General features: G+C 36.6%; 1 protein-coding gene across 1 annotated transcript in view; it reads left to right on the forward strand.

Annotated features, from left to right (window-relative positions):
- The window catches only part of LOC150084668 (tectonin beta-propeller repeat-containing protein 2), a 262,877-nt gene that overhangs the window by 218,278 nt on the left and 25,057 nt on the right, over positions 1–19,542 (forward strand). The window contains 1 exon segment of the mRNA XM_090376317.1: positions 7,048–7,214. Coding sequence (XP_090232443.1) covers positions 7,048–7,214 — 167 coding nt within the window.

Consider the following 19,542-nt stretch of genomic DNA (forward strand, 5'->3'; position numbering starts at 1 on the left):
CAAAAATACTTACACAAAGGCCATTGCCAACAGAAAAGGGAAACTTGGACAAATTTTTTTAAGAAATCTGGCAGTTTGGCCTCTTGGAGTCTACTCTACAAAATTTTCAGGAATAAGTTCTACATGTTTGGTGTCTTTGGGACTATCATTTATGACTGTTCTGAAACTTCTAGATGGTCAGATTATACTGAGTTAATACTTGACAAGCTCTTTCCAGAAGATAATCCTTCTGACAATCGGCACCTCCGTAGCCAGGGGGGAGGAGCAGCAGTGCAAAGCACATGCTTCTTGATTAGACCGGGGTTCAAGCCTGTCACCACCAAATACAGAGGATGCAGAAAGGTCAAGGAATGACCACCTCATATCCTGGAGCAATATGGCCTTAGTTGCTAATGCTCCTAAAAACCAAATAACAAACAAACAAACAGCAATCACCAAGGCAGAATGCGCTGGTCCCACAGGAACTAGTTATTGTTGGTGACTTTATTGTCAGGAGACGGAGAATATACTATGCAAGAAGGATAGGTGGAACAGGACTAGGGTATGATTGCCAGGGGCAAAGGTTGATGTTGTAGAGCAGATATCATCTTCACGAACTGGAGATGTGCAAATGTCTCGCTCAGAATAATCACCTGAGAGGGCATAAATTCAATTGAGGAAAGACAGATGTAGGATAGACGTGCGGAAATTTGCCTTTAGCCAGCAAGTGGTTGGTTGGTGGAACAGACTTCCATCCCTTGTCGTGGAAGTTGATAGCCTAAATAAGTTTAAGGCTCAGCTGGACAGGTATTTTGAACGAACAGAGGGGTGAAGTGGAAGTGGTTTTTTTTTTTTTTTTTTTTTTGGCTGATGCTGCATAAGCTTGCTTTCTTGCATCAAATGCCTCTACTAATGCTAATGCTAATGTATCCCCAATTCACAAAGGGGGATCTAAGGATGACAAGAGTAATTACAGACCAGTTGGTTTAACTTCTGTTCCTGGTAAAATAATGGAGTCACTGATTAAAGATGCATTGCAGGATCATCTTGACAAGACTACAGCAATAATTCAGACACAGCATAGATTGGTTAAGGAAAAGTCTTGTCTGACAAATTTGATTGGACACTATGATGTGGTTGCAAAGGAACTGGATGCAAAAAATAATTTTGATATCATATATTTGGATTTCAAGAAAGCTTTTGACACTGTTGTGCATGGAAGATTACTGTACAAATTGGAGCAGTATGGTATTACCGTTAATACCATTGAAAGGGTGGTTGAGTGGGAGAATACAGAGAGTGGTAATCAATGAATGCTGCTCTTCTTGGACTAATGTTATTAGTGGAGTCCGACAGGGTTTGGTGTTGAGCCCACTGTTGTTTTGTATGTTTATCAGTCATATTGATGAAGGTATATCAGGCTTAATGTCAAAGTTTGCGGATGATACAAAGGTTGGCAGGATTGTTAATGACAGTAATGGCAGTGTGCTACTGCAACAGAATATAGAAAATTTGGGCAGATGGGCTGAGAAGTGGCAACTGAAGTTTAACATTGACAAATGCAAAGTACTGCATATGGGTAGAAGTAACCCCAGAGAAACATGCCAACTGTGTGGTACTACACTTAGGGTGGTAGAAAATGAAAAAGATCTGGGAGTGATTGTGCAGTCAGATATGAAGTTTTCTGAGCAATGCAGACAGGCTGCCAGATCAGGTCATGGAGTATTGTCAATGATATACAGGAATTTTGCTATCCCTTTATATAAGGCAATGGTCAGGCCATGCCTTGAGTACTGCGTACAAGTCTGGAGGCCTCATTTTAGGAAGGACGTAGAGTTTCTTGAGTGTATACAGAGAAGAGCAACAAGATTGGTAAGGGGAGTGAAGGGGTCCTCTTACTAAGAATGGCTTAATTTCTGCAAATTGCAGCAGCTGGAGAGTAGGCACCTGTGAGGTGATCTGATTGAGGTGTATAAGGTCTTAAATGGGTTGAGCACCCTGAATTCTGATAGGATTCTTCTGCTTGCTCAGATTACAAACCTGAGGGGACATAAATTCAAATTGAGGAAAGACAATTGTAGAATTGATGTGCAGAAATTTGCATTTAGCCAGTGGGCAGTTAATTGCTGGAACAAACTTCCATCTGTCATTGTGGAAGTTGATAACATAAATGAATTCAAGGAGGAACTGGACAAATTATTAGACTGGAAAAAAAATTTTTTTTGGCTGATGCTACATAAGCTCATATGCTTGCTCCCTTACATCACATGCCTCTGTTACTACTAGTGTTGTAACCATATCCTCATGAATTGCCTTTGGCATAAGTCCCTTTTTTTCTGGCATATTGGATGACTGCACAGTGACTCATTTTGTTCATCCTTTCTCACTCACTCAACTTTGTTGACTTCAGGACCTGTAATTAAAAAAATGTGTTGTTGAAACTACATGAAACTTGATGGATTACTATTTGAAATGTTATATATTAAGCACAGAAATTTGTGACACTGTGCCATGAACCTTTCAAATGCCCTTTGTAGAACCTATTATTCTTATTTCATTTCATATTTTTAAATCAGAAGTGTTTTTGTGTGATCATAAACACACAAAAACACAGCATAATTAAACAGAAGCAGTAATAATCATGACACTAAAACCTGTATTGGAATTTTAAACATATAATTAGTAGTAACAGATAAAATGCAATGGTCAAATACAATACTGTAACAAACAGATATGGTAGTATAAGATATTATTTGTTATGACAATAAATTTAATTTCATTAAATATATTGTACATAAACTATCGTCTGTTGATATCCTTTCATTTTTGGTTTTTAATTTGTAAAAAGCCTTAATATATTATCTTAGAAAGGTGATAATTAATAAAGTGCACTGCCTGGCAAGAATATTAGAAACTTTCCCTATTTGTATTTAAACTATGCAAAGGAAATATACTCAAAACAGGAAATTGTACTCTATGATCACATATCAACCTTGTTGTCTTTTTACATGTTGCTCTGAGATACAGTATTTAAATCTTTGTTTTTTTAGCTTCAGTAAAGTGAACGTGACAAAAATTTATGCCACAGTTAACTTTACTGTTTGAGTGGCGTGACTTTACAATATCATTGCAAACAGTATATTGTTTAATGTAAAATGAATCGTCATGGCCTGGCAGACCCAAATATGATTTTGGTTTCAGTTTTTGTTTTGGATTCAATGGAGGATATACTGATACACAGATCCTAATGTATAACATACATTATTCACATTATAAAAGTAAAAAATAAATAACACTGTTATTTTTATATTTATTGGCATAAATTCAGCATTTATTCAAAATGTATAAAAATTAAATAAGTTATAATCATCAGTTAAAACTCATCTACTATCAATCCTCTCCCCACTATCATCATTAGCTTTTGTAACCATGTTTGTTCCTCTTCATCATAGGGAAAACTGAACACTTATAATATGAAACATCCAGATTTACTAACTAATAAACATGTTCAAGTAAAAAAGTAAAGTAAAGTGCAGCCATTATCAACCCACTGCAGGATGGAAGCCTCCTGAACAATTCATGCTGAGGGAAATGGACCATAATCTGCCATGCTGGTCCAGTGCGGGTTGGCAGATCGACCGTATTCAGCAGTCAGGGGCTTGAACCCCGGTCTACTCAAAGAGCGTGTGCTACTGCACTCCCGCTCCTGACCACTTGGCTACGGAGGCAAACTATGAACATGTTCAAACAAGGTCATAACCACAGAGTAGCAGCTGTTCTCCAGTGATTACATTTGATAAGGGATTACAGTTAATAATCAATATTTCTTATCAATGTGACCAAAGCACTTGATAGAAAATTGACTTCTAAAAAGGACTTACTGTTGAGAAGCTGGGGCTACAATAGAAAAAAATATGAAAATCGCAAGACTCAAATATACAATATTCAGAATTAATAAGAATTGGTCAGAATATCTTAGCTACTCTTATCGGTTTTATCAGCATCTTAAGCCATATTATGCCAGGGTATTATGTCTGTACATGCATGTTGTGGTCCTATTTACTTTATATATGAGCTAAAAACAACAAGAATAACTCATTTTAAGGCCTTTTCATGGAAAAAAACTCTGTTCCTTTCACACGAGGTCAGCTAACTACAGTTCTGATTGAAGAAGCCCTTGAAGAATTCTCCAGTCTCCCATAGGATTTCAATACAGACCTTCTTAAAGTGAATGACAAGTTATGAATCCAGTATACTTCTTCTGCCCATCCTCCATGAGGATGGGCAGAAGAAGAGAAACTGTCCAGAAGATGGACAGTCTATTTCTGGAAGGAGTAACTGTGGCAGAAGGAAAATATTATATTAGAGGGACCATAGAACTTTGTGTAGAACCATGATTGGATCACCAATCTAGTGCTGAGGTCAGCCCACATCTGCTTGAACAATGCATGGGAACTCAAATGCAGTCCTGGCAGCCATCACGTTTCCATAAACCATGCATTTCAGCCAAAATCCAGGAAAAAAACACTCCATAAACTATGTGCTTTAGCCAAAATACAGAAAATCACAACGCTAGTTTGACAACATTGGGCTTTTGAGAATTGAAACCTATATTGTGGTCTAATGAATTCTGACAAACACTATTATCCAGACAGCAGGTTAACAGTGTAGAGACAGCCACATCAGGCAATGGATCCATCTTGTGTTGCTCGTACTGTACAAGTTTCAGTAGTGGAGAATATTTTTGTGTGACTTTGATTGGATTCTCAGTATGTCTGGAAGCATGATAAAAGGCTTCTGTTACATATTTAAGAATTCATCAGATCATGCAGGGACTTAATACTTAACTTTTAAGTTGAAAGAGATTGCCACTTTCAACCTGATAATATGGCTATTCATTTTACTATATTACTCATGAGTGGCTTGAAGAATGTGGTAGTGAATCACTTTCATTCCACCCTTCTCCATTGTTCAGATCTGAACCATTAGTATTAGTAGAGGCATATGATGCAAGAAAGCAAGCTTATGCAGCATCAGCCAAAAAAAAAAAAAAAAAAAAAACCGCTGCCATTTCACCCCTCCATTCGTTCTAAATACCATATTTAAAGTCTGTAAAATTCACTAAAATGTGGTATGTGACATGGTCCAGTACCCTTATCACTGAAGGAACAGAGAAATTAATGCTATAGCAAAAGCTTGAAATTACAGGTAATAACACGGTAGTTAGGTTCCCATAAAATGTTGTGTTGTGCGAAACCGTGTTATACAGGACTAAGAAAAAGTACAAAAAGGAGGGCTACGTTCCAAAAGCTAACAAAAATACACTATTTCATTAACAAAATGTTAACAAAACTAACAAGACTACACCATTGTAGATTTCGTGTATCTTCTTCTCTCTTTAAAAAAATCAGTAACTGGGTTTGTTTGCTTTTGCTTGATAAATCTTTGTGAATTTCATTGTATGAAACAAAGCATTTTTGAAGCTACCTTTTGAACTTTGGACTCCTTTCATTCAAGAATCTGCATTCAAAAAATAAGATTATAATTGCTTGGCTAACTTTATGTCTTCCTGTATGCTTTTTAGTGTAAAATTTGGAATTTTAGAATTTTCATCGCGCTATCATCATCTGAATTGATTTGGTTTTATCTCCAATGCCATTTCCACAAATCTGCTTCGCCAACCTCTTTTTCTACCAGTAATTCTTGAATGTCTTCGGTAATCATATCTTTTTTTATTTTTTTAGGAGCATCGGCGACTAAGGCGTGTTACTCTGTGTATATTGTCTATAAATTGCATGCATCCTGAGGTCGATTTTCTTTTTTTTTTCTGGATGAAAAACGTGAGTTTCTGGGAGAAAAAACCATGCTGCCCGAGCCTGACTAACTCAGCCACATTGTGAAAAAGACCCAAAAAATTCTTTCCGTCATTCGCACTCAGGTCTTTTCCACCCAGTGTGGGGAGGAGGGCGATTCTGTCAACTGTGCTACCCACGAGGGTTTCAGTAGTCATATCATCAAAACCTTTCCCTCCTACCGACATAGCAAGTTCTACTATTGCACCAATTCTGTTTCCTGCCGGTTCAACCATATTTCCTGAATGATTCCGGCCATACATTTTTTCCACACACATTAACGTTGCCGGTTTTACTTCTTTCAGCGATAAAGCTATGATTCTGATACAGTCCACAATTGAGAAATGTTACCATGCCTCCATTACTTCAATAGATTCGGAATCAATATTTTCCAAAATCCATTGTAACGAGTTTTAAAGGTGATATAATGCCTTAATCTAATGGCTGAATGAATGAAGTTGTATTAACCCAGTACAACTGTGGTGGTAGGAACATAACTTCAACGTTTGGATGACTTAAATCTTTTGTATGGCCTGGTGTGCTATCCAATAGTAATAAAACTTTGAAATCTAGATTTTTCCACAAGTTCAACAAGCACAAGTTCAATAGCACAGAGCATACACGGAGATTTTCCAACAAAATAAAATACAGGGATTTCTCAAGAATTTTTTTTGACTAGCGAGTCAACAGTGGGGATTCAAAAAAAGAGTGGAAATGTTGTAAAATTATATCCAACATAATATCAGGCTTTCCCCTGTACAAAAGCTCAAAAATACCCTCTCATCATTATCATTATTAGCCATATGGTGCAAGGAAGCCTGAGGCTTTTGCTGCACCAGGCAAAAAAAAAATTTCTGAGTTACCTTGAAAGAGAGAGAGAGAGAGAGAGAGAGAAGGAAATCCCAAGAAAGAGAAGAATGATGATATCTAGCTCAGGACCCTATATGCGAGGTTTACCGAAATTCTCTAACTGTGTTAGAGCGAAACCATGTTATACAAGGATTGCTTGTACCTTAAATACTGTTTGGCCACTAGTTGAACCCATGCTATGGAGAAGGTAATCTGTAATTCAGGTGAAGGGGGGGGGAGGTCTTACATGAAATTTAGTTTCTAATATTTGGCCAGGTGCTATAATGTATAAAATGGGGATGCCTGAAAGCAAGACTTAGTTAATTTTGAATGTCATAAGAAATACTGATATTTTTGCTATTTCTAGAGAATGTCACACTTATCCACATTAGCTGTGCTTCAGAAGTAGAATGGGGTTGTTGTTCTGAAGGAAATGTATACATGAGGATAGGCTGCTTGAATCCATCCCCTTATTCCCTTACTCAAGTCTGGATTCCTGTAGATTCAGTGCCATCACAGATAAAATTTTTAAAGGTATGTATTTAATATGTTTTCTTAGTTTTGAAAGGAAAATTTATAAAGGTCATAGTGATGTGTAGAATTTCAGCTTGAGTTGAGCTGAGTCCACTAAAGTTTTTATTATTTATAGTAATGAATCAAGCAAGCATTTTCCAGCCTGTATACTTAGTATTAGTATTAATAGTGGCAAATGATGCAAGAAAGCAAGCTTATACAGAATCAGCCAAAAAGAAAAAAATTCCATTTCACTTATCCATCTCCTCCAATAGTTTGTCGGATTCTTCCATTAATTTATTCAAACCATTCACTTCCTCAACAACAGATGGAAGCTTGTTTCAGCAATTAAATGCCCATAGGCTGAAGGCAAACTTTCGCACCTCTTCTGCAACCATCCCTCCACAATTTGAATTTATGCCTCCCTCATGTCCATAGTGTGAGCAAGAGAAAGCATCCCATCAGCACTGAGTTTTCTCAAGCCATTTAAAGCTTTAAACAACTCCAAACTCAGTCAGACCACCTCACATGTGCCTAGTCTCTAGGCACATGTGAGGTGGTCTGATTGAGTGCCTAGTCTCTAGACACCGCAATTTGTAAAACTGAAACCTCTCTTGGTTTCAGTTCTACAAAGGTGAGGCACCCCTTTGTTCCCCACACCAATCTCGTTGCTCTTCTCTATACCCATTTCAGCAGCTTTCCAACCTTCCTAAAATGAGGCCCCCAGACCTGTATGCAGTAGTCAAGATGTGGCCCTGACCATTGCCTTATACAATGAGATAATCACCTCCTTATCCCTGCTAACAAAATTGCTGAATATCATTGACAAAACCCTATGAGACAAGCTGCCCTAACAGCCTCTCTGCACTGCTCAGAGAACTTCACATATCAGACTGCACAATTATCTCAGGTCCTTTTCATTTCCCACTACTCCGAGTGTAGTACTACACAGTTGGTATGTTTATCTGGGATTACTGCTACCCATATGCAGTACCATTTCTCAGCCAATCTGCCTAATTTTTCTAGACCTTGTTGCAGCCACACACACTCATTACTGTCATTAACCACCACCCTGCCAACCTTTGTATCATCTGCAAGCTTAGATATTAAGCCTAATATACCCTAAACAATATCATTAATAAATAAAGAAAACAACACTGGGCCCAGCACCGAACCCTGTGGGACTCCGCTAATAACATTAGTGCATAAAGAGCAGTGTCCATTGATAATCACTCTTTCTTCTCCCACCCAACCGTCCCTTTATCCCTAGCAGTAATTTTCCCTTAATGCCACACTACTCCAATTTGTACAGCAGTCTTATAACTGCACTCCTGTCTAGATGGTCCTGTATTACTTCTTTAAGCAGTGACTTCCTTATTTTCCCTGGAACAGAAGTTAAGCTAACAGATCTATAATTACTTGTTACCCCTTCATCCCTTTTGTGAATTGGGAATACATTTGCACATCTCCAGTCCACAGGGACCTCCCCTGAATCCAAAGATACTCTCATAATTATGGCTAAGGGTTTTCTTACCTCCTTTGTTGCCTCCCTTAATATAATTGGATAGCCCACCCACCCTAAGTGCCTATTTTATGTTTAACTTTGACCACTTCTCTTCCACTTTCCTCTAAAAATTTTTACAAAATGTTATCACAAAATTTTTCAGCTTCCTGTTAATTTTAATAAACTTCTGTCATCCCTCCTCCCTAAAGAATTCTTCATGTGTGAATTTTGATGCAAAATACCTATTCAGTTTTTTAGCAAACTGAGCACAATCATCAATAGTTATACCATCAGTACCAAGTAGACCAATGTAATTCATCTCCTTCCTTCTAGTGTTTACATAAGTAAAGAAGTGTTTGCCACTTTTTTTTTTTTTTTTTGGTAGTTGTTGGCGCATAGGCTTCTGTGGCCATAATGCACCTCCCAACGTTATTGCAGTACTTTGATCCAAGCCCGAAGCGGGAATCGAACCCGCGACCTTTGGGTTGCCAGGCAGGCACTTTACTCACCCGGCTAGCCCAGTTGGCGCCACTTTTCTTGGCATTCTTTTCCAGAGACTTCTCATAAACTCTCTCTTGGTTTGCTTTACCTCCTCTGTAATTTAATTGCAGTCTAGTTTTATGTATATGATAGGCTGCTATATCACCTGATAATCTATATGCATCCCATGCATTTTTCTTCTCGGTCATCTGTCTCAATTAACATCCATTTAGGTTTAAGCACTGAACAGTATTTGATAGTTGGTATGAAGTACTGTGTAAAAAGTTGGTATGCCCTAATTCCACATGGTTCTAGCTCATTCTGCCTTAGGGATTGCCAATGTGTTGCCTGATGCATAAATGTAAACTCTTACATTGAGTTGATCAGCTGAGAGCTTGATGGGCCTTCCTTTTTAATTCCTTTGAAGGCATCCACCCTATCCTTTAGGCTCTCATAAACATCTATTAGAATGCTGTTTGCACCTAATTTCTTCACACTCTTTGGACCAAATACACAAAAAGGCATCTTTGTTACTTATGTTACCCCTTCCTTTAGTGGAAGAGAAATGGTCGAATGCTATGCTAATTTGCCCTTGTTGTATCATGTTTTGTTCCAGAAAGTCCGAAAACATCTCACAAGTAGCACATTTTATAATTGCATGATTTGTGCTATTAAGTTATAACTTAAAAAATCTCTAGCTAGATATCTAAGTATATGACTAGAACTATTAAACCATTTATTGAATACAATTCAATATGTTAATTAAATCAAAAAAATAAAAAACAGCAAAATTTTCCAAAAAACTTACCTGTTTCCAAAACAGGTAAGTTTTTTGGAAAATTCTTTGACTTTACAGTTTGTAGCCTAATTTTCCATAGTCAGGGTATATTACTGACCAAACTACTCTTAGGTTTTTGACAAAACTATCTGTAGATAGCCAAGTGTGATTACCTTATAATGGGCAACTTCAACCTGTTTCTTATGTCTGGAAAGGTACAAGGGAGTGCTAATATATCCTTGACTTGTTCTCACCTAGGATTCAAACTATATCCAAAATTTGATACTGCAGACACCAATAGCAGGAAATGATGTTATAATGTCATAAAATGTGTAACAATGTCATAAAATGTGTAATGTCCAAAGAAATTTCTGTTGTCAAAGGAAAAGGAGAGGTGACTGTAGTAAATGAAGATATTTTTGGACGCTATTAACTAGAGAGAGGACTTGGATATAAGTTTATTGTGGGAAGTATTCATGGGATTAATCCTAGAAACAACCAATTCATTTGTTCTAGTAGAGAAATTTCACAAACGAAAGATGCCCAAGTGGATAACCAGAGAGGGTAAGGGTTTAGTTGAACAAAAGAAAAAAGAGAATTGTTACAGACATCGCAAGATCCTGATTTATGCAAATATTATAGGCATATATATAACAGAACCACTGATGGAATAAGACAGGCAAAAGCTAAGAGAAATTATTTGCAGAGATAGCTAAAAATGGAGACAAAGAGTTATTTTTGTGCAGGAATACAAAAACGAAGAGAGTGAATTAGATAGGCCGCTTACTTGGAAAGTTGAAAAGTCAAAAAAAAGTCCAGCAGAAATTGCAGACAGTTTGGAATGGGATCACATCAGTTAAGTGTAAGACAAACTGTTCTAAGACAGTTTGTCATACAACAGTTTGGTGCATGGTAATTTTCTGTATGCAATAAATTTGTGTTCACCAACAGTTCATTATACGAGACAATTTGGTTTATGATATTTGCTCTATGTGACAATTTGGTTTATGATATTTGCTCTATGTGACAATTTGATTTATGATATTTGCTCTATGTGACAATTTGTGAAAGACATTTTGCTATATGTGACAATTTGGTGAAAGACATTTGTGGCTCCAGCAGTTCAGTGCATCACACAGAGACCAGAAATTAAGAAAATCAACCAGTCAATCAACCATAGCCAAACTAATTGCAAATTGTCATTTTTTTTGCAGGGTGAATATTAATTGAAAGTTTATTCACTTATTTAAAGAGCAGTTTGCATTTTAGCATTTAGGAAATAAATGCTAATAGAAAACCCAGTGCCTAATTTTTCAGTTGCATTGTTAAAGCTCATGTAATATAATGTTTCAAGAACATCCAGTTGATTAATTCACCTCTAAAATTTTTTTATGTTAAGGCCTTAGTATAAACTTAATTAAGTTTTATCATTTTGGCTGGATTTTTGCTTATTTGTATTTCCTAGTATTATACTATATGACATTTTGTGTTTTTTGCAATCCAATTAATGATCTCTACTTTGGTCTTACAGAACAACTTACCTCCACATATTTCTTAAAAATACAACCTACAGAAGCAAAAGTAAAGTGTGAAAAAGTTTCTTCTTGTTTCCCAATCTTTTACCTTTCCTTGGTACTTTTTAATAGTACTTTTTTGATAATTTTTTAATGGTACTTTTTTTAAATCTCTCTTAAAAAGTAGAATGTACATAAATAATGAAAGTGAAGAGTGCACTCTATCCATATTGTGATCACTAAATTAACCATTTACAGCAGGGGTTCTCAAACTTTCTGAGCCCACGCCTCCCTTGACCTGTAAAATTTTCCCGGTGCCTCCCTTGAAGTAGAGCATCTATAATTGTGCAATTTTTAATATGTTAATACAATAATTATTAATACTACATGAAATAATAAGCATCTGTAGTTCTAAATTACTAACGTAATTTAGAACTACAGATGCTAGATTATGTTAGTAATTTAGTAATTACTAACTAAATTACGTTAGTAATTTAGAACTAGCAGCAATAGCGGTTCTAAAAGTTGTAGTTCTAAATTACGTTAGTTAATTTAGAAGTTGTAGTTCTAAATTACGTTAGTTAATTTATAGGTAGATTGCATAGTATAACATTAGCTGCATGGTTGAAAATATGGTTTCAGCGGCATGCGATTGTGTTTTTTGTTTTTGGTGTGATTACTTACTGATAATAATCGTTAGTAATTTAGAAGTTGTAGTTCTAAATTTCTAACTAAATTACTAAGTTAGAAGTTGTAGTTCTAAATTACTAACGTAATTTAGAACTACAACTTCTAACTTAGTAATTTAGTTAGAAATTTAGAACTACAACTTCTAAATTACTAACGATTATTATCAGTAAGTAATCACACCAAAAACAAAAAACACAATCGCATGCCGCTGAAACCATATTTTCAACCATGCAGCTAATGTTATACTATGCAATCTACCTATATATGTCATACATAGTATGCACTAAATTATATATATATTACATTACATCATATCAATCATAATTCATCAATCCATTTCAGAAAAATATAATATTTGTTTTTTACAAATAAATGTTTATCTCGTGTTTATATTGAAGTTAGAGTGAGATAGGTGGCGGTAAATGTTTAAAAAATAGGTTATAAATTTAATGTTATGTTATGAAAGTTTATTTATATATATATATATATATTTTTTTATTTATATATGTTATGTTATGAAAATTACATTTCTGTTAAACTTTTTGCGCCTCCTTTTGCACTAGTCCGCACCTTCCAGTTTGGAAATCGCTGATTTACAGCATGGCATGTTAAAAATTTGCATTTTTGGTCTTGCTTTGTCATACACTAAATCATTGTAGCTACTAATTGTCTTTCACCAAATTGTTGTAACCATCAGCTGTCTTTCATCAAACTGTCATGACCATCATCTGTCCTTCACCAAATTGTCACAGTGCAAAATTGTCTTACACCAAATTGATATGAGCCCTTTGCAACATTCTTAACAGTTGAAAGACCATTTGAACATACAGGGAATCAGTGACGAGGAGTCAGACTGCTATAAATTAAGTGATATATCAACCACTGAAACTGAGCAAAGGTAGGGCTCCAGGAGTGGATGATGTACATCCTGTTATACTAAAAAAAGGTTGAATGTGAGTACATCATCTATTGTGGATGCTAATGAGATCATCATTAGACTCCGAGACAGTCCATTTAGAAGTGCCGATGTCTCTCCAGTCCACAAAGGGAGTGCAAAAGATAAAATAGGTAACTATAGACCAGTGAGTTTGACTTCTGTGATGGGAAAGATCATGGAGTCTGTGGTTAAGGATACAATAGACGACCATTGGTGTATCGCAGCCTGGGTTTGTAAGGGAAGGCTTGCCTGAACAATCTAGTTAATTATTATGACAGAGTTATAGAATAGTTAGAAAAAAACAGCTTTGACATTTTTTACCTTGACTTCAGCAAAGTTTTTGATACAGTTCTCCCATGAAAGTCAGCTTTTTTTATAAACTGTAGAAAATTGGAATTAATAGTAAGATCCTTTATCCAGCTCTTTATCTTCATTGGATCAAGGGCTGGCTAAAAGATAGCAGACAGAGAATAGTCGTAAATGGACATACCTCAAGGTGGACCAGTGCAATAAGTGTACTGGATCCTCAGGGATCAGTGTTCCACCTTAAGGTAAGTGGATCTTCCTTAATGACACAAATGAGGGAGTGCATGGGAAGTTGTCATTGTGTACTAATTAGTTAATGGCCAGAGCAGGCTATTTTTCTTAATGGTTTAATGGTCTGAAAAATGCTTCTAAACATTAGGTTTTGCACCTAGAACAGAAATTCAAAAGTTACTTACAAGCTTGGATGAATCATTCAAGTATTGTAATACTTGGGTGGGAGGGAGTGAAGTTAAAACTCGTTCAGGATGAAAAAGACTTAGGTATTGTGATTCAGTAAAATGTGAAAATTTCCATAAAGTGTAAACAAGACATAGCGTCCTGCCTATGATAAAAGGATGTCATTGTACCTTTGCATGAGATGATCGTGAGACCACATTTAGAATATTGTGTTCAGATCTGGAGGCTATACTTGAAGAAAGATGTAAGCCTTCTACAAAGGTTTCAAAGAAAGACAACCAGATTGGTAAGGTGTGGTGATCTTAGAAAGTGCAGACTGCAAAGCTCGGCAAGTAGGCACAGCTTGGGGGTAGGGGAGCCTTATAGAGGTATAAAGGCCATGAAGGGAATCAGTACAATAACAAGGGAGGTATATTTTCACTGGCAAAAAAGAGAAGAACCAGGGTGCACAAATAAAACATTTTGGGGAGCAACAGAAGGCTGGACCTTGGGCAACATATTGAAGATCATTGGAATGAATTGCTTGCCACAGTGATCGAAACAGATAGTTTGGTAACATTCAAAGTAGAATTGGATAGCCCCATTTTGGCAACAGCATAGATACGAGTGATAGCAACATTTTTCCTTTTTTGGCAGCTACAACAAAAGTTCACCTCCTTGAATCATTTAGCCATTATAATACTAATACTAACTCCTGTTCACGATTAAACAGGTAAGAATTATTCTTGTCAGAATACACCGGGATATACCAGGTGTACAATGTGCAGTGCACACCCACGGAATCACAGTGTGAGTAATATTATATTTTTGGATTTATTCCTAATAAAACACCCCTAAGTTTTTCCTGAGGTTTTGTGTGGTGTCTGAAATTAAATTCCATATACCATGTTTTCATAAAGAGGAGAAGGTTCGGTGCATAAACACTGAACCTTCTCCTATGGACACCTTTGAGCCCTTTAAATAGACATACAGATGGCACAGGAAGTTAACGGAAGGCAAAAAATCTGACCTGCTACGGCATCATGTTACTGGCAAGTTTGAAACCACTGGATTCCTGTGGTTTCAAACTGGCCAGTAAGGCATGTGCTGAGACAACAACACCTGCTAGTAGCAATTGGTTGTGATTGGCTATTGTGTGAAGCAATCCAATTCAGCATTATGTAATGAGTTATTATTATTATTATTAGCTATATTGTGTAAGGAAGCCTGAGGCTTATGCTGCACCAGCCAAAAAAAAATTCCTGACACAGAGAGAGAGAGAGAGAGAGAGAGTGTCAAAACTAAGAAAGAGAAGAATGATGATATCCAGCTCAGGACCCTAGGTGTGCCAAGTCCATACTCATTAGATGTGAGCCCCTGGAGTTGCTGTTTTATCGGAGAATAATCAGTTGTATGTGCTTGGAGACAGACGAAAGATACTCTTCACCTTTGAAACTTGATTTTTTTTTTTAAACTGCTTTGTAGCAAAAAGATATGATCAGTATGCAAAAACTTTTCCTGAAAGTATTCTAAAAAAATTAAAAGGATTTCTGTGGAGTTTTTGACTATGTTCGCTTGAAAAATAAACTAAAAGTGTTCTTTTCTTCTGATGAATTTGTGAGGAAACCAGTGCACCACCTTGTAAAATGTATGCAAGAAAATCAGCTTCAGGGTGCATTCAAAGAAATTTATAAATTAGTGGAACTGATCATGATGATTCTGAGTTCTGCTGCTATAGAGGAATACAAATGCAGGAAAGGTTATGCAGCCTAAGTTTACTTGTCATTGAAAAGGCATTGCTGGTGGAACTGAAGAAAAGACATTCATTTTATGATGATGTGCTTACACAATTCCTGCAGCAAAACAGGAGATTGGAACTGGAGTATAAATGAGTAGAATAAGTTTTTTAAGCCTTTCTCTGTTTCAGTCCAGAAATATGTTTTCTCAAGTGATTACTTTTTCAGTTTTCTGTTCATATTATATGGTTATATTTAAAAATTATAACAAAATGCAAATAATTCGTGACTCTAGTATTTACCCATGATATTCTTATCATGGAGTGTAAATATCTTTACCCTAAGTAATTAAGAAGACTGCTGCTGCATTAGTTACTCTTAAAACTTTCGCATGTCAATAAAAATGCTATCGCACATTCAAGTTAATGCATGAATTTTGCAGTGCAGGTTGCCTAAACTTTTGTTTGTTTTTTTTCCCATAACAGCACACCCAAACCTAAATAGGCATGCAACACCATTGGAATATATATATATATATTGGGCATACATACCTAAACCATTTCTTTCTACTCATAGAAGATGATCTTAATCAGGATACTAACTGCTGTACCATATAGATTCAACTTGTTATCAGCAGGGATAATAAACTCATTATTAGCAGGATATAGTGATTGCACTCATCAGCAGTATACCATTCCCCAAAGAGAATTTCATTTTTTTTATTTCCCTATTAGAACTATGGGATATTGACATTAAAACATATTATTGGAGATTATGACAGTTTATTCAGTGGAGAAGAATACTATTTCCCAAAGGAATTTTATTTTTCTATTTTCCTATTTTAATTCTTGTTTCCTTTAATCAAACTTCATATTCATCAAACTAAACAGCTTCAAGAACATCTTTCATGAAACTTAAAAACAGTCTTACTATTTTGTCAGTTACAAATTAATTACAAGAATTAAGGCTTCAATCATAAAAAAAAAACAAAAAACCTTCTATTATACAGGGTGTCTCAAAAATACATGGCATAACTACAGGAATGAGTTCCTCATATGTAGACAATAAAAATATTTTATATCAACATAGTTCTGGAAATGCTTGGATCCCGAGTTATTAACCGGAATGTCTTATCTCCCGCAGATGATTTCCTTCATCACAAGATGTTGACAGAATCTGGTGGTTTTCCATTCTGACCATGTATTCAAATCAGGAGCAAGCGGATATGCACTTTATGTACAGTTTGGCGGATGACAATGCTCTGGAGCTCGTCGTTTGTACCACAAAAGGTTCCCAGAACAAAGATGTACAGACAGGAAAACGTTTGAAGGTATCCATTGCCGCCTTTGTGAATATGGGACCTTTACACCTCATGCTGCTAATAGAGGATGACCAAGATCTATGACTCCTGAAGTAGAGGAGGAGATTTTGGATGTTGTGCATGCCACTCCTGGAATCGACACACACACACACACAGAATAGCAATGCAACTGGTTGTTCAACGTTCAACTATTTGGAGCGTGTTGCAAGAACATCAACTGTATCCTTGCCATCTGTAATGGGTACAGGCCTTATCACCAGCAGATTACCCTGCACGAGTAATGTTCCGCCAATGGTTCTTGCAGCAGTGTGGTACAACTCCTCACTTTCCTGCCTTAGTGATATTCACAGATGAAGCACGGTTCACACGAGATGGAATCCAAAACTTTCACAATCAGCATGTAAGGGCTGAGGAAAACCCACATGCAATTCTTCCATCACATCACCAACAGCGGTTCAGCCTCAACATCTGGGCGGGCGTTTTTGGTGATAAGTTATTTGGGCCCCATGTACTTCCAAACAACCTCACAGGGCAGACGTACAGAAACTTTCTGAAAAACAACATGCCTGATTTCTTGGACAACACGCCACTGATCATTCATCAACAAGCACACTTCGTGCACGATGGCGCTCCCACACATTTCAGCCACCTAGCCTGCAATTACCTGAATTGAAGGTTTCCTGGTCAGTGGATAGGTAGAGGTGGACCAACTGCCTTGCCTCCACACTCATCTGATTTAAACCCATTAGATTTCTTCTTGTGGGTCCATTTAAAGTTATTGGTGTATTCGACTCCGGTAGCTGATGTGGAACTCTCCGCAATCAAATTGTGTCAGGTTGTGAGACAATACGAAACATGCCAGGAATTTGGCATCGTCTTCGCAAGTCCGTGAGACGTCGATGTGAGGCCTGTATTCAGGCAGAAGGTGGACATTTTGAACAATTACTATAAGGTAATGTGAATAGTTAAGCGTCATAGACAGACCTTCAAAACTCGAAAAACAAGCATTTCCATAACTATGTTGACATAAGATATTTTTATTGTCTACATATGAGGAACTCGTTCCTGAAGTTATGCTGTGTATTTTTGAGACACCCTGTATATATATATATATCTGACATATTGTCAATGAATGTTATTTAACCCACTTTCTCCTGTAGAATGCCATAGTAATTTTTATGAAATTATAATGCCATTTTACCATGTTGAGGAGTTAACTGCTAACAGGATGCAACCTGTATACAAAAATTAAGATTAAAATTAAACTAATAAATTCCAGAAATAAATAAATAAAATGAGCAGAAGTTCATAAATAAAATGAGCACAAGGCTTTCCTGATAAAAGTATGGCACAACTGCTGGCCGAAATAAGCTAGGAAACCCACCACTCTGCCTAACCCATATGCAAAAGCAGACAGCAACTAGAGAAGAAAAAACTATGTAGTAATTTTTCTCTTGAGTAGTAATATGAGATATTTTTAAATTACATCAACAAAATTATACTAAAACAAGTAACAAGTAAAAAAGTTTATATAGCTGTTATCCAGAAAAGTTAACTTTCTGAATCGCAGTCCTAACTATGTATTTTTAAAGTAATGGACAAAAATACATTAAAAAAAATTGGCATCTGGTGTATTATGGGGACACTTTATAAGATCTTATTGTCACACTCCTCGCTATTCAGGCTGCCTGTAACTCAATTTGGAACACGCTTGGGATTTTTTAACGTGGGTGACAGTCCGTTTTATGTTAATGCAACTTGTGTTGTCAAGTGCAAGCCACACTTTGAACAGTTTCTGTGAGTGTCACTGATGGTGCAAGAACGTTTAAAAACATGCATTGATTAACAAGAGCTAATTAACTCACTCCCCCCCCCCCCCTTGGATATTATTGGAGTAAATCTAAAAGTGTTTTTGTCCATCACTTTTCAAACGTGTTAAAAATCTGTAACTTGGAAACGAAGCATTTCCAATCATGTTCATGTGAACTTTTTTGCTTGTTTTAGTATGAAGAACTTGGTCAGTCTGATTTAGAAACACTCTATATACATTTTATACATGTGTTAGGTTGTTGTTGTTGTTGTTTTGGTTTTTAGGAGCTTTAGCAACTAAGGCCATATTGCTTCGGGGATATGCGGTGGTCATTCCCTGACCTTTCCGCATACTCCGTATTTTGGTGGTCATGGGCTCGAACCCCGGTCTAATCATGTGCTATGCACTGCTGCTCCTGCCCACCTGGCTACGGAGGCGCCATATGTGTTAGGAGAAAGCTGAACAACTAAGAGGAATTTTGGTGGTCATTCTTTTGAAGCATTCTCTTTTTGCTTCTCATGGTGAAAGTATAGCATATAAGGGGATTTAAAGGCCTTAATGTGGAAAGTAAAAGAATGACTCAAGGTAAGACAGCTTATCTCAGTGTTGAGAAACTGAAATTTATCATTTCTGTGGATACCGTGTATATACTATTTTCAAAGTTGATGCTGTGTAGCAGTTTTGAAAGTGAAACAAAGTAATGCACAAGCTGCTTTAGATAATTAAAAGGTTGGGAAAAAAAAAAGTGGTGCTCTTAAATTTTCGTAATCATCACTGTGAACAACTTAATGCTTTTGGAGGCCAGGACTCAGCGTGTTGTGACATAGGGACAATTGTTGAGAATTTAAACATATAGAATAACTCAGAGAATATGCCA

Source organism: Mastigoproctus giganteus, chromosome 6, assembly GCF_048544385.1.
Source record: "Mastigoproctus giganteus isolate SK-2022 chromosome 6, ASM4854438v1, whole genome shotgun sequence".
Lineage (NCBI taxonomy): Eukaryota > Metazoa > Arthropoda > Arachnida > Uropygi > Thelyphonidae > Mastigoproctus > Mastigoproctus giganteus.